Below are 16363 nucleotides of genomic sequence, written 5' to 3'. Positions count from 1 at the left end.
TTGTCTCTCTGTACGCTGCAGAGACCTATTCCCATATTCGCTATTGATTCTGCTCCTCTGTCTCAGAGAAACCTCACTCACATTGTCCATAACTTACACCTTCGGGTAGGGGACCACCATAATGAGTGTCTTTCATGTTACGTTCTGGAGGGCCTTCCCTCTCCTGTGGTATTGGGTGTTCCCTGGTTGGTAGCGCACAATCCTGTGGTGGATTGGCAGGCCAGGGAGATATTGGAGTGGAGTGAGCATTGCAGAGAAAATTGCTTAAATAGCAATTGCTTAGTCGCCTCCATAGCTACCCTACCTACATTTATTTCGGACTTTGAGGACGTTTTTTCTGAAAAGGGTTGTCAGAAGTTACCACCTAACCGTCCTTATGATTGCCCGGTTAACCTGATTCCCGGTGCAAAATTACCCAAGACCAGGTTATGTAATCTTTCGGGTCCCGAGAGACAAGCTATGAAAGATTATATCTCCGAGAGTCTGGCTAAGGGACACATCAGACCCTCTTCTTCACCCGTGGCTGCAGGGTTTTTCTTTGTTAAAAAGAAAGATGGGGGCCTGCGTCCTTGCCTAGATTTCCGCGAGCTAAACTGGATAACCATCCGAGACCCATACCCTCTTCCTCTCATTCCTGACCTTTTTAATCAGATTGCGGGTGCTAAGTGGTTCTCCAAACTTGATCTTAGGGGGGCCTACAATCTGATTCGTATCAAGGAAGGGGATGAGTGGAAGACAGCTTTTAACACCCCTGAGGGGCATTATGAAAATTTAGTCATGCCTTTCGGTCTGACCAATGCCCCTGCTGTCTTCCAACATTTCGTTAATGATATTTTTAGTCATCTTATCGGCAGGTTTGTGGTGATATACCTAGATGATATCTTAATTTATTCGGCTGATCTGAAAACACATGAAGTACATGTCAGACAGATACTGCAGGTCCTACGAACGAATAAATTATATGCAAAAATTTAAAAGTGTGTCTTCGCCGTTCAGGAAATACAGTTCCTAGGATATCTATTATCTGCTTCAGGTTTCCGTATGGATCCTAGGAAGGTCCAGGCAATTTTAGATTGGGATCTTCCTGAGAACCTCAAAGCACTGCAACGGTTTTTGGGTTTCGCAAATTTCTATAGAAAGTTCATTAAAAATTATTCAGTGATCGTCAAACCCCTTACTGACATGACTAGGAAGGGGACTGATTTTTCTAAATGGTCTGACGCCGCAAAAATTGCATTTTCCTCTCTAAAAGAGAGATTTACTTCGGCACCTGTTCTAATCCAACCCGATGTTTCCCAGCCTTTTATGGTTGAAGTAGATGTGTCAGAGGTGGGAGTGGGGGCTGTACTGTCTCAGGGTCAGTCTCCTGGCAAATGGCGTCCTTGCGCTTTCTTTTCCCAAAAATTATCTACAGCTGAGAAAAACTATGATATTGGAAATAGGGAACTGTTGGCGATTAAACTGGCGTTTGAAGAGTGGCGTCACTTCTTAGAGGGAGCAATCCACCCCGTCACGGTGATTACGGATCACAAAAACCTTCTGTACCTCGAATCGGCTAAGCGTCTCACCCCTAGACAAGCTAGGTGGTCGCTATTTTTTACCAGGTTTAACTTTGTCATCACCTATCGTCCTGGGGCAAAAAATACCAAGGCAGACGCATTATCTCGTAGTTTCCCTGGAGGGGGTAATGTTAGTGATCCGGTACCCATTTTACAAAGAGGAGTGGTTGTCTCTGCTGTACACTCTGTTCTGGAGGGGAAGGTGTCAGAGGCCCAGGGTCACGCCCCGGTCTCTTGCCCCTCAGAGAAATTGTGTGTACCGTTAAACCTGCGTCTCGAATTATTAAAGGAACATCATAATTCGGCACTTGCTGGGCACCCGGGTAGTAAAGCAACCTTGGAGCTATTGTCTCGTCGTTTTTAGTGGCCAAGGTTGCGTCAGGATGTAATGGATTTTGTGTCTACTTGTTCTACTTGTGCACGCCCGAAAGTCTCTCATACACGTCCTGCAGGGTCTTTATTGCCACTTGTCATTCCCAATAGGCCATGGACACATCTGTCAATGGATTTCATCACTGACTTACCTTTGTCTGCAGGTAAAACAGTTATCTTGGTTGTAGTAGACAGGTTTAGCAAAATGGTACACTTCATTGCGTTACCCGCACTTCCTAATGCTAAGACTCTTGCTCAGGTGTTCATCAGTGAAATCGCGAAGCTTCATGGGGTCCCTTCCGATGTGGTTTCGGATCGGGGAACCCAATTTATTTCTAAGTTTTGGAAAGCTTTTTGTTACTGTTTGGGGGTACACTTATCTTTTTCCTCAGCTTTCCATCCTCAGTCGAATAGACAGACTGAGCGTACCAACCAAAACCTTGAGACATATCTAAGGTGTTTTGTGTCTGAAAATCAAGAGGTGTGGTCATCATATTTACCGTTAGCTGAGTTTGCCATAAATAATCGCCGTCAGGAATCCACTGGCAAGTCACCATTTCTTGGTGCATATGGTTTTCATCCCCAATTCTGTACTTTCAAAGAGGGGGGGTCTTCTGGGGTTCCCGAAGATGAACGGTTTTCTTCATCTCTTTCATCTGTATTGCAGAAGGTGCAAGCTAACTTGAAAAATATGGGAGGTAAATATAAATGCATGGCTGATAAGAAACGGTCGCCAGGTCCGGACCTAGGAGTGAATGACTGTGTGGTTATCTACTAGGAAATTAAGTTGAAGGTTCCCTCTTGGAAACTGGGTCCTAGGTTCATTGGTCCTTACAAAATAGTAGCCGTCATTAACCCCGTGACTTTTCGCCTGGAGCTACCTCAGACTTTTAAGATCCATAACGTCTTCCATAAGTCGTTACTCAAGAAGTATGTTCCACCTCTAGAACCATCACCACTGACACCCCCTCCTGTTATTGTGGATGGTAATCTGGAGTTTCAAATATCCAAAGATGTTGCCTCTTGTCTGGTCCGCCGCTCTCTTCAGTATCTGGTGCATTGGAGAGGTTACGGCCCCGAGGAAAGAATGTGGGTTCCAGAGTCAGAGGTAAACGCCAACAGGTTAGTTCAGGCTTTCCATGCCTCTCATCCTGAGAGACCTGGTCCTGAGTGTCCGGAGGCCCCTCGTAGAAAGGGGGGTACTGTCACGAGGGTGTCAAGAGCCACGTCTGACTCCGTTATACCCGGGGTCAGAAAGTCGCAGCGGGTGGCTGCGCGCTCTATGTCTAAAGATCACGCTGTTTCTTAATGATAGTTTTCTGTGCTTGCCTTACTATCCTTTTTGTCTCACTCAGGGATCCGTAGCTTCTCCTCCTCACCTGTTTCTTGTCTGTCACTCCCAATCTCCTTATATTCTCCTCTCTCACTTCTCTGGTTGCCAGATATAGAGCTTCCTGCCTGGACTTCTATACTGACCCACTGGAGCTGTTGTTCCAGAGTGTTACCCTCCGGATCCCTGTTGGGCTTTTTGTTGTCTTCTGTTGTTGCCCACCTGGGATTATATGTTGTCTGTATTGTCTGTCCTCCCCTTGGTGTTTTCCTTTAGAGTTAGTGGTGCGGACTAGTGTTCCCACCGCCCTATTCACTACGTAGGGCTCATCTTAGGGAAAGCCAGGGTTTTAGGCACGCGATCAGCGTACGGGTGAGGAACCCGTCTAGGGACGTCAGGTGCCAGCCGCAAGGTGAGATAGGGGTCACCACCTTTCCCTCTCCCTTGGACAGAGCCTTCCCTTTTCCCTCCCTTTGTGTCACGTATGTGATAGGCACGCCGGTCGTGATACATGTCATAAGAAGGCTTTGGCTGGACGTACCCTGTATATGGTCAGAAAATTCTACTTAACTTCCCATCCTTGGAGGGAATGAGTTAAATTTGTAAAGTAAACAGTTGAGGCCTACATATCATTAAGTCATTAGGTCTGCTGAGAAATATTTCATAAGGACATAGCTGGGAAAGTACAGCTCCCTTAGGACAAGCGCGGGGGAGGGGGGGGCACATGACATATATAAAAGGGAAGGGTATTAGCTATAACTTTATCTTGAAAGTACTTGTGGCATCTGGAAGACCAGTGTAAACTTCTTGAGGCCGTCATGCGTGTGCCAGTACTACTACTGCTGGGAATGGTGTCTGGGCTCTGTAGCAGTGATCAGTCATGTCCGGGTGAGTACTTCATGAGCAACTGTTGATTATTACTCTTTAGGCTGTGTTCACAGGTTATAATACGATTCTGTGAAAATTAAGACAACAGTAGCCCAGATTTATGATACCACAGCCATTTTACGACAATATTTAAAAAATAATATGAAAAAAGGAGAAAAGCAATGCATTCGCATTGTGTGAACACAGCCTTAACCACACGTCATATATTAATATGAGTCATAAACCAGCACAATATCAGTAAATGAACTTATACTGTGTATGAATGTATCTTGTATTTGTTCCTTTGGTCTTCATTTAATTTCCATTTGTGTGTCTATTACATGCTTGTAATATTTTAGCTGTCCGTTATATGTGTGTATTTTTTTTTATTGACAGAAGTGAAAGTTTTAGGGATTGGGGACACTGACAAATTGTCGATTCTTCGAGGCTGCCCTGGTCATCCTGGGCTTCCAGGTCAAAAAGGAGATGTTGGGGCACAGGGAGAAAAAGGTTGGTACAAAGATAATAACTAATGATGTTTATGGAACTATAGTATATCGCCATGTGTTTCATTTTATAAAGTGTCCCTCTACTCTCATAAATCTATGAATTTACGATAAGTGGGCACACATACCATAGGGGTAGTCCATGCAGCTGCTATGGTGCTGCAGTTTGGTTTTGAACCCGTTGTGATGGATGGTGAGATCTGGCACAGGGATGTGGTGGTGTCAAGCAGCCTACTATTTACCTTTGCTATTGGGTTCTCATTGTCTATGTACCACGCTGCATGTAAGTCTATTGTATTGATATTTTTTTCCAGGACAAACAGGATCTGTGGGGGGACCAGGAACAGTTGGACCTCCAGGAGAAAAGGGTTAGTAAAGAACTTTTACACATAATAATATATTACAATGTGAAATTCTGATAAATCTGTATTCTTTCGTTAACTGGAAGCATGGCAAGGGTGTCATCTTTCTGTGCCTTCAACTTTTAAGGACTTACTGAGCCATGGCTCCTGAGACTTTGAATAAGGCTGGCCATACCTATGAGATAGCTGTCAGAAAACATATCTCCATGTTCCCCTCGTAAACATTCCTGCTCAGCTTGGCCAGTTCTACATGTGTAGTGAATGGGGAGAGGGGGTAAGTTGCTGCCAGACAGATCTGGTGATGGCTTATCTCCTTGAGAACAAAAGATTGATTTCATCTGCTTGATCCTCATCTCCCCTAACATCTGCTGGCGTGGGAGAATTGAGAACCATACATGTTACATGGCTGACGAAATCAGCAAGTATTGGCTGACATTTATCTAATGTCTATGGCCATCTTTACCATCGGCCGTTGCATTCCAAGATAAATGTCACCTTTTTGAGAAGGTTCCAGGAAGTTGAGATACTGCTAGCTGTTTGGTGCTGTGACAATTTTTGTGCCCTCATAGAAGATGTAAGACGCTCATTTCTCAGCTGATAGCGGAGGGATGTTCACATGATAGCCAACAATCGGGAATGAAGGTTCAGGTTCGTTCACATGATTACTGTCCTGTGTAGAAAGGCCTTTATACAGCTCTGCGCTATAAGAACTCCACCAAACAGCTCCACATATCTCAGCTTCCTGATGCTCTACAGTGTGGAATATTGGAGTCAGAACTCCAGTCAGTCAGAACTGATCATGTTTTATCGATTCTAAATATGTTGTCCACTTTGACATGGTTGGCCTGGCCCCACAACCAGAGGGTCAGAAGATCCTTTGCTGAACCCAGGCTCTGATACAATAATGAGCCCAAGTTCTCATATAGTTGGTGGAGATTAGTGTTGAGCGCAAATATTTTAATCGTGAATTTTTATTGCGAATATCAGCACTTCAAGAATTCGCAAAAGTGTAGAATATAGTGCTATATATTCATAATTACAAATATTCTAGATTTTTTTAGCACTAGATAAACCTCTAATCTTTTTTTATTTATTGTATATAGCTTCTCTTTATCCTTATTATGCTATTTATCATCCATACCTTTTTATTTTATAATTATTTTACCTATCATTAACAATATCTTTTTATAGATGCTATTTTATTTTTAAAATAAATCATTCCCTATAACACACAAATGTACAATTGTTGTCACCCTAATGATGATGATCTAGGTTCGCAGGTCCCCCAAGCTATCCAATTCAAATCAAGCGACTTTGAGGCTTACTGGTTCTCAGTCAGATGAGTCTGGAATGTCTCATTGTACACAAGGCTGCCATTGTAAGGTATGCTGACAGTATCTGTCTCATGGATAGATTGTCGGCTTGCACATACCCAGCCATTGGCACATAGCTTTTGCGTGATTGTTTTTTTTTATAAGTAATGAAATTGTGCGTGCAAAATCCATGCATATTACATTGCTGATTTTTGTAATTGCAAATTTTTGAATTTGTGAATTTATGGTGAATATTCAGCTAAAAATTCACAAAATATCATGAATTTGAATATTGCCTATGCCGCTCATCACTAGTAGAGATTCCATGGGCACTGTCATAGCAGACCAAAAAATATCAGGATGTATAATCTTTCTTTCCAGCCTGCATTTTCAGATCTTTCAAACCATGGGCATTTTTGGTGAAGTCGGATTGTACGTTCTACCATCTACCTGAGCGCTGAGGGGGGATATGGAAGGACAACTGCTCTAATAATACTCCTTTACATTTATATATATCTTTTCCTTATAGGAGAGAAAGGAGAAAGTGGGGCGACTGAGCCAGTGTATGGTAAGTTATGTGTCTAAAGACCCCATTACACGGGGCAATGGTCGTCCAAGTGATCGTTCCCTATCATGGCCCTGTGTAAGCACGTCCATCAATCATCAACAAACGAGACAATGCTTATTTATTGTTAATCACATCTTTTATGTGAACATAGAAATTATGGCTAGTCGCCAGCATATCCCCTCAGTTAAAGCAGAAGTGCTGCTGACAGATACGCAAACCATATGAGGAACTACGACCATCCTCAAATACAAATTGAAAAAAATGAGTGACTTATGGTCCCATTAGACGGATCAATTCAGTAGGCAATTGTCAGGAAGAAAACCTTCCTTTCCGGCAATCGCCTGATCATCAGTGGAGGAGATTGCTGAATTTACATGCAGCGATCTCCTCCACAGTATTTAGACAACAGAATTTGCTGCCGGCAAACGACGATTTAGATGCCTGCACAAATGATCCAATTACCCGAAGAACGAGCATTTCACTCATTCATTGGGTAATCGGCAGAACCTTTTCACCACCAGATAATCGCTAATGAGCGGATTCTTAGCCCATGTAAAGAGCCTGTTACTATATAGTATCTACATTCATTATGGCTGATTATCTTCCGTGTAAATAAATCCTCGGTGAGAGCTGAACCTCTGCTCTACCAAGGGTCCCCTGACAATAAGTTGACCACAAGGTCTTCTGCTGCCAGGACCCAATGTGATCAGTTTTAATTTGTGAGGGGACCTGGGAGCAAGTGTTTAGTTCCCCTACAACAGCACCACAGGGGAGATCAAGTATTACACAGTTTCTATTGAGATTGGTTGTTGATTATGAGATGGGTCGTTGATCCAGGGAGCTATTCTGATGCCTGATTGGAGTCGGGAAGGGATTTTTTTTCTCTAAAGTGAGGAAAATTGGCTTCTACCTCACAGGGGTATTTTGCCTTCCTCAGGATCAACTTGCAGGATAACAGGCCGAACTGGATGGACAGATGTCTTTTTTCAACCTTATAAACTATGTTACTACGTAACTCAATGGTCTGTCTGTGCTCAGAAATGTAGGGTCTTCTGAAATGAAAGATGCTCTTTATAGCTGCGTTCTGCTCCTCATGATAGGTGACAATCCTAAATGGAGAATCCTATCCTTCTATTAACAAAAAATTGACTAAAATAATTTTTCTATCTGTCTCCTAGCTGCCAGGAACTGCAAAGAAATACGACATCAGGGTGCAGTCCTCAGTGACTGGTACACCATATACCCAGATGGCAACCGGCCCCTGAAGGTCCTGTGTGATATGGACACAGATGACGGAGGATGGATTGTAAGTATATACAACACGTGAACGGGAAGTCACAAGGAGATAATTTATTAGGAAAATATGGATCCATTATGACCATATCATTTCCTATGGGATTAAGCCTTAGCTTAGAGGGGCTGAAACATCATATTTTACTTTTGTATAGTTTCTATAATAATGGAAGCCTTCTAGTAGATTATATTATTTAGACCAGAACTATTCCTTTCTTTAAATGAACTGCAATGAATAGGCATGTCCCGATTATCTGGTCTTCTCTTGCCTTTAGGTCATACAGAGACGTTGGGATGGGTCAGTAGACTTCTTCCGCACTTGGGATGCTTATAAGAAAGGCTTTGGAAGTCGGCTAAATGAATTTTGGCTGGGGAATGACAATATTCATCAAATAACTTCAACAGGTAATGAGGAACCCGTAAATCATCTCCTTATTGATTTTTTCCTGCTCGTAGCTGGACCCTTTACTGTGTATCAAAGGTTGAAGGGTCTATAAGTGGCTGATGCTGGCTTGTTATAGACTTGCTGACCTGGAGCTCCATTATTTGAGGACACTGCTCATCATCTTCCCTGATTTATGAAACTATGGGAAGTAGATTAGGTTAGAGTTTTTACAGTTGAACTTACATGAGAGCCACACTATTCTGCAAATCCCCCACCATCTCTCTCTTTGCCATACCTAATGACTATGTAGGACTAAAGTAGGCCATAAACATAAGACAGCTGTTGGACTAATGCTACTCAACACCCTCCCTATCTGAATCATGATAAGTACTTCTCAGATCTGTTCTAGTAATTTCCTGGTGGGCCGATGCCCAGGAAGCCACGCAAGGCCTCCAGACAGGTACATAAAGATCTGATGCTCTCAGCATTAAATAATGTAGGAGCATCAGGCATTTATGCACCTGGCCAGCGGCTGCAGGCGCCCTCCTGAATTTAGCTGTATTGCTGTCCGCAAGACGATGAAACAGCTTCATACTGTGTGGCTGGCGGCAGAATTTTGTGCTGCACTGTGGTATTTGGGGCGGTATTTTGCTCTGCACTACAGTACTGCTGGCCCAGCCTTCTAAGTTCCCAGTCCACCCCTGCTAGTGTAACAGACAGTGGGCATGGACCCACTGTGCCAACTAATCAGAGAGACAGGACAACACAACTTCACTGGTTAACTAGACAACCAAGAACCTAACGCTCAGGCGCCCTTCCATTGAGGGAGCTGCCCTAATTACCCAAGGACAGCTGGGACTAGTTGCCTCCACTTGTAGAGCTTCCTAGGGGGTGAGGGTGCAGGACCTCACAACAGACTACACTGCTCTACATGGATGGTAATGATATGATCCTGCCTATGATATGCTATAATGGCTGAGGAGCCTGCCAGAAACACTTGCCAATATATAGGTATATGCAAGTGCCAGAGCGTAATGTGTAGTGATAGAGAGTAAATAGGTGAAAGCTATATAAACCCTGTTCATGACCTAGTGCAGGGATACCCAACCTGCGGCTGTCCAGCTGTTGTAAAACTACAATTCCCACCATGCCCTGCTGTAGGCTGATAGCTGTAAGCAGTCTAGGCATGCTGGGAGTTGTAGTTTTGCAACAGCTGGAGAGCCACAGGTTGGCCAGCCCTGATATAGAGAGTAAATAGGTGAAAGCTATATAAACCCTGTTTATGACCTAGTGCAGGGATGCCCAACCTGCGGCTGTCCAGCTGTTTTAAAACTACAACTCCCATCATGCTTGAACAGCCTACATCTATTAGGGTATGCTGAGAGCTGTAGTTTTGCAACAGATGAAGGGCCACAGGTTGAGCATCTCTGATCTAGTGTATTAAAACTTTTATTTAATAAAGTAAAAAACTTTATTTTTTAATACCTAGGTCATAAACAGGGTTTATATAGCTTTCAGCTATCTAGTCTCTATATATTTATTGTACCCTAGGTCGAACAGGGGGAGATTTATCCTTCCCTATGCAGCTGAAAAAGTCGCATGTGCTATAAATTGACGCATCTTCCTACTACTTTTTGTCGTCCTCGCCACTTTTCTGAAAGGGGGCGTGGCAAGGGCGGGAAAGAGGGCGTGGTCATCCGCTGCAACAAATTTCAGTTTTCTTGTGTAAATGAAGCCAGTAATCTACGGCAGCTCTGAGCTGTTGGGCGCACGGACTACAGGAGGATGAGCCTTATTTAGGACGAGGTGTGCATCTTTTCATAAATTACGGCATCCTCCGGCAACGCAGGGGATATCAAGACAGGTGCAGAAAACGCCAGTCTTGATGAATCTCCCCCATTTTAGAACAGGATGCTGGTGGCCATTTTAAATGATCCCTGCAGAACCCCTTTAAGTACCCTGGGACAGCCAGTAAAATGTAGGGTAAGACTTAGGTCATGCAGGCATCGGCCCATTCAGGAAGCACGCACACACCGTATGAGAGCAGGAAACAGACTGTGCAGAAGACAATCCTTGCTATGAGAGAGGACGAACAGAGACAGAGGCGACTGGCCAGTACGGAAGAGGTGAGTAAGACAGCGTCCATTCCCGCCCAGGAGAGCGGAACATTGGTGGGCATGGACCATCGTGCTAACATCTGGTCCTAAGACCAGGTATTTAACAGAGCCCCTGTCTTGAATGTAGGTATCTGTCCCAGATCTCTGCTGCCCTAACTGTTGCATAGACTGGTTTACTGTGAGTGTGGTCTTCTCTATGTTGTGGGAATAAGTTGAGTTTTGGAAATGCTCTTCAAGCTCAGGGCCATGCTTTTGTAGCCATTTTAGTTTCTAATTTCTAAATGTCCTGTGTATATCTTTTTCTAGGAACATGGGAATTACGTGTTGACCTACAAGATTTTGAAGGTAAAATGGTGTTTGCCAAGTATGCAAGCTTCAAAGTATTGGATGAATCTGAGAAATACAAATTATTAATAGGACGGTTTCAAGAAGGAACTGCAGGTGAGACACAATTTAGCCAAAATGTCCTTCACAGAGGTTGGTTTAAAAGGGTTTTCTGAAATGTTAATACTGATGACCTATCCTCTGGATAGGTCATCAGTATCTGATCAGTGGGAGACCAATCAGTTGAAGATAAGTCATTAGTATAAAAATCTCAGAAAACCATTTTAAATCCATAAAAAAATAACCTCTAGTATGCTGACTAGAAGGAAGCAGTAGGCCTACAGGTGGCCCTGGAATAATGTCCCTCTGATAAATTGATTGTTCAAGTTAAATTCGGACTTTGCGATATTGGCATTCTACTCTTCCACATTGGTGGGCATCTTGCAAAAGTGGTTCTGCTGCCACAATGGTTGTCACTTTTGCAGTACCTTCTCAGCAACACTCATTTGTTAAGGAAAGGAAAATTGCCAGCAAAGGTCTACAGCATGAGAGCCATTCTATGTCGGCTTCCTAGACCCCTATAGGACATGGGACAATGATATAATATTGGACCCACAATCTTATACAGTTGCAAGAAAAAGTATGTGAACCCTTTGGAATTATATGGATTTCTGCACAAATTGGTCATAAAATGTGATCTGATCTTGATCTAAGTCACAACAATAGACAATCACAGTCTGCTTAAACTAATAACACACAAAGAATTAAATGTTACCATGTTTTTATTGAACACCCCATGTAAACATTCACAGTGCAGGTGGAAAAAGTATGTGAACCCTTGGATTTAATAACTGGTTGAACCTCCTTTGGCAGCAATAACTTCAACCAAACGTTTCCTGTAGTTGCAGATCAGACGTGCACAACGGTCAGGAGTAATTCGTGACCATTCCTCTTTACAGAACTGTTTCAGTTCAGCAATATTCTTGGGATTTCTGGTGGGAATCGCTTTCTTGAGGTCCTGCCACAGCATCTCAATCGGGTTGAGGTCAGGACTCTGACTGGGCCACTCCAGAAGGTGTATTTTCTTCTGTTTAAGCCATTCAGTTGCTGATTTACTTCTATGCTTTGGGTCGTTGTCCTGTTGCAACCCCCATCTTCTGTTGAGCTTCAGCTGGTGGGCAGATGGCCTTAAGTTCTCCTGCAAAATGTCTTGATAAACTTGGGAATTCATTTTTCCTTTGATGATAGCAATCCGCCCAGGCCCTGAAGCAGCAAAGCAGCCCCAAACCATGATGCCCCCACCACCACACTTCACAGTTGGGATGATGTTGGTGTGCTGTGCCTCTTTTTCTCCACACATTGTGTTGTGTGTTTCTTCCAAACAACTCAACTTTGGTTTCATCTGTCCACAGAATATTTTGCCAGTACTGCTGTGGAACATCTAGATGCTCTTGTGCAAACTGTAAACGTGCAGCAATGTTTTTTTTGGCCAGCAGTGGCTTCCTCTGTGGTATCCTCCCATGAAATCCATTCTTGTTTAGTGTTTTACGTATCGTAGATTCGCTAACAGGGATGTTAGCATATGCCAGAGACTTTTGTAAGTCTTTAGCTGACACTCTAGGATTCTTCTTCACCTCATTGAGCAGTTTGCGCTGTGCTCTTGCAGTCATCTTTACAGGACGGCCTCTCCTAGGGAGAGTAGCAGCAGTGCTGAACTTTCTCCATTTATAGATAATTTGTCTTACCGTGGACTGATGAACAGCAAGGCTTTTGGAGATACTTTTATAACCCTTTCCAGCTTTATGCAAGTCAACAATTCTTAATTGTAGTTCTTCTGAGAGCTCTTTTGTGCGAGGCATCATTCACATCAGGCAATGCTTCTTGTGAAAAGCAAACCCAGAACTGCTGTGTGTTTTTTATAGGGCAGGGCAGCTGTAACCAACACCTCCAATCTCCTCTCACTGATTGGACTCCAGTTGGCTGACACCTCACTCCAATTAGCTCTTGGAGATGTCATTAGTCTAGGGGTTCACATACTTTTTCCACTTGCACTGTGAATGTTTACATGGTGTGTTCAATAAAAACATGGTAACATTTAATTCTTTGTGTGTTATTAGTTTAAGCAGACTGTGATTGTCTATTGTTGTGACTTAGATGAAGATCAGATCAGATTTTATGACCAATTTGTGCAGAAAACCATATCATTCCAAAGGGTTCACATACTTTTTCTTGCAACTGTATCTACTACAGTGAATCCTGAATTGTTAGGTTTTTGAGGAGTTGTTTAAGGAATTCTAATTATCTGCTGTTCAAGATCTTCATCTCCAGAATGAAGCGATTATAAGGAGTGTCTCTCACTCTGGAGGACCTGTCCTGTCCTGTAAGACACAGACAACCCATTAGTTTGAATAGGCACTGTGCAATGCCTCACTTCCCCTGTGGTGGCGCTGAAGGGAAACTGAGCAATTACTGCCAGACCTCCCCACCAACTATGTGATTTCCTTATTGTCAAAGGACCATTTCTAACAAGCAGGGAATGTTCAAAGCAGAGAACCCCTTTAAGTGGAATTAAACATTGTAAAGTGGCTGCAATGGGGAAAGGAAATCCAGTCCTGGTTGGATCCATTCTCTTTGTTACAAGGTGAGAGAACAGAAAAGTTGGTGGGGAACTCGCTCAAGGGTGGTGGAAAAGGAAGGAAAGGAAAAGCCTTTGGGTATGATGACATGGATGCGGCCAAATCCTAATGGCAACATGGCCGCCCCATGTGGTCGGACTCTTTCTGTTCTTGATGGCAAAACTATAATTTGTGGTGCATTTTGAACTTTGCAACTGGGCTCTACCTCTTCTATGTACATCTCTACTTGTATAAAGTGGAGTTTTCAGTAGAATAAAGTCAGTAGATGTGAGGATGTAGACTGGTGACTCTTAAACCATTCTGGTATTTGTCTCTGTCATTTTGCAGGAGATTCTATGAGATATCAACACAACATGAAATTTAGTACTAAAGATGAAGACAACGACCTTTCTCAGAGCAGTTGTTCCCTAACGCATAAAGGCGGCTGGTGGTATAATAGTTGTCACCAGGCAAACCTTAATGGACTTTACCACCTAGGAGAGCACACATCTAATGCGGATGGCATCAACTGGTTTACTGCCAGAGGGCGTAAATACTCGTACAAGCATGCAGAAATGAAGATTAGGCCTGTTTAGATGGAGGAACAGTCCCAGCAATTTGTGGATTTTCTACTATTTGTTAAAAATTTCTTGTATTGATTTTATAAGAGTCTTGATGGATGTTAAAACACACACTGGAGGTGCCCCTGGCTGCACGGGCCTGGTGGGTGAAGGGATGGGTTTGGCTGCAGTAGGCTGAGGGTACTGGCTGCCTGGTCATAGCCTTAGCTAGGCTTTCCTTCACCTGGGGAGACCATTATGTTCTCTGCTCTAGGCCTGTATCTAAATACCCTGACCAGTGTGCGGTGGCCCAGCACCCAGTGCAAATGTCTCACCAATTTCCCTTCCCCATAGTTAGTCCTTGTAAATAGCTCCCTATAAGGGCTCATTCACACAACTGTGCCGTTTTTTGCGGTCCGCAAAATATGGATGCCACCCGTGTGCCTTTTGCAATTTGTGGAACGGCACAGGAGACCCATTATAAAAACGGACAAGAATAGGACATGACTCGTCATTTTTGCGGGGCCACGGAACGGAGCAATGAATGCAGATAGCACACGGAGTGCTGTCCTCATCTTTTGTGGCCCCATGCGGCTCGGATGTGGACCAAAACCACGGTCGTCTGAATGAGCCCTAACTCTGGTTCTAGGTAGGACTGGGAAAGTGTAGACATCCTGGGCCCAAGTGCAAAAGCAATGACTGGGTCTCCAAATACTGTAACTAACGATGAGTCCATAGGAAACCATTTCTAATGCTGATATCCTATATATAAAATGTATGTAAAACAATAAATCTATAACATTCCTTTATTTTCATTGACTGCTTTACTGATATGAGTTTCGGGAACTTCTTCTGATTAAAACAGGATCATGGGCCTCATATGTCACAACTGTCTACAGAGAAACCTCCCTCACCCTCCATGAGCCATTTACAAGTCAATTTATAATAATATAAGTGTGCATTCCGTGTCTGTATGTCCGCATGGCCGTTCTGCAGAATGATAGAACATGTCCTATTATTGTCCACCTCACAGACAAGGATCGGACGGTTCTATTAGAGGCCGGCGGTTCTGTTCCGCATAATGTGGAATGCACACACCCGGGATCCATGTTATGCGGATGCGCAATTTGTAGACTGCAAAACATCCAACGGTCGTGGTCATGAGCCCTTACAGTGATAACAGAGATAATAAAGATGAAGTATGATGGCGGACAGTCACAGCAACATGCACAAACATACATGTGGCAGCAGTTACACATATCTGGATACAGGTGCGTACATAGAAATCACCGGGCCCCATGGCAAGAATCTGAATTGGGCCCCCTTGTGAGTGACCCATCGCACCCCTTAGGGTACGTGCACATCTACTGCAGAGGTTCCAGCAAAAGCCTCCATTGCAGATTCTAGCAAAAACAAAGGGCAAAACAATCTTGAATGACCCCATTATTGTGAATGGATCCGGCAGGTGGCAGCAGTGTTTGGCATATGCTGGATCTGGCGATTCTGGTATTCTGCTGGTGGCTGGAACAGAATACCAAAATCTGATCGCAAGTGATTACCAAGCCTTACCCGATGAATTGTGCCCGCTGCTGCTACTTTTTACATCGTGTCATCCTTCCCCCATGGACTGTGCCGCTGCTGCTTCACCTCCTCCCCGATGCCGACTTACTGTTTGTGCTGCTGGCAGAGCGCGGTCAGGGCCTGGGGCAGATCTTCACAGCAGTGGTCTGGAGTCTGGACTGGTGACGGTGCGGGATCAGGTCAGGGCTGGACTGGTCAGTCAGGTCTCAGTGTGACGCCTGCTGGCAGAGGAAGAGGACAGGGGCATTTTCCAAAGTGCAGAGACAGAAATCTAAAGGATTTTATCCAGTCACAACTGATGCTTTTCTGACTGCTGCAGAACCTCCTAATACACACCTCAGCTGCTGCAGAACCTCCTAATACACACCTCAGCTGCTGCAGAACCTCCTAATACACACCTCAGCTGCTGCAGAACCTCCTAATACACACCTCAGCTGCTGCAGAACCTCCTAATACACACCTCAGCTGCTGCAGAACCTCCTAATACACACCTCAGCTGCTGCAGAACCTTCTAACACACACCTCAGCTGCTGCAGAACCTCATAATACACACCTCAGCTGCTGCAGAACCTCCTAATACACACCTCAGCTGCTGCAGAACCTCCTAATAC

At 44.0% G+C, this 16363-nt stretch overlaps 1 protein-coding gene across 2 annotated transcripts in view; it reads left to right on the top strand.

The window, feature by feature from the left end:
- The window catches only part of LOC122946109 (ficolin-2-like), a 49052-nt gene extending 34476 nt beyond the window's left edge, over positions 1–14576 (top strand). Inside the window, exons 1-8 of one of the 2 annotated variants that reach the window (XM_044305459.1) lie at positions 4034–4149; positions 4525–4638; positions 4949–5002; positions 6839–6877; positions 8056–8183; positions 8446–8575; positions 10979–11113; positions 13960–14573. In XM_044305459.1, the coding sequence (XP_044161394.1) occupies positions 4080–4149; positions 4525–4638; positions 4949–5002; positions 6839–6877; positions 8056–8183; positions 8446–8575; positions 10979–11113; positions 13960–14207 (918 nt within the window). In that variant the 5' untranslated portion in view covers positions 4034–4079 and the 3' untranslated portion in view covers positions 14208–14573. Of the gene's footprint in view, positions 1–4033; positions 4150–4524; positions 4639–4948; positions 5003–6838; positions 6878–8055; positions 8184–8445; positions 8576–10978; positions 11114–13959 lie in introns of those variants that run through there. The other variant, XM_044305460.1, reaches the window with a different exon arrangement.
- Positions 14577–16363: the final 1787 nt, after the last annotated feature.

This window comes from Bufo gargarizans, chromosome 9 (assembly GCF_014858855.1).
Source record: "Bufo gargarizans isolate SCDJY-AF-19 chromosome 9, ASM1485885v1, whole genome shotgun sequence".
Lineage (NCBI taxonomy): Eukaryota > Metazoa > Chordata > Amphibia > Anura > Bufonidae > Bufo > Bufo gargarizans.
Note: the sequence above shows the minus strand (reverse complement) of the source record. Positions and strands in the feature narration are given on the sequence as shown.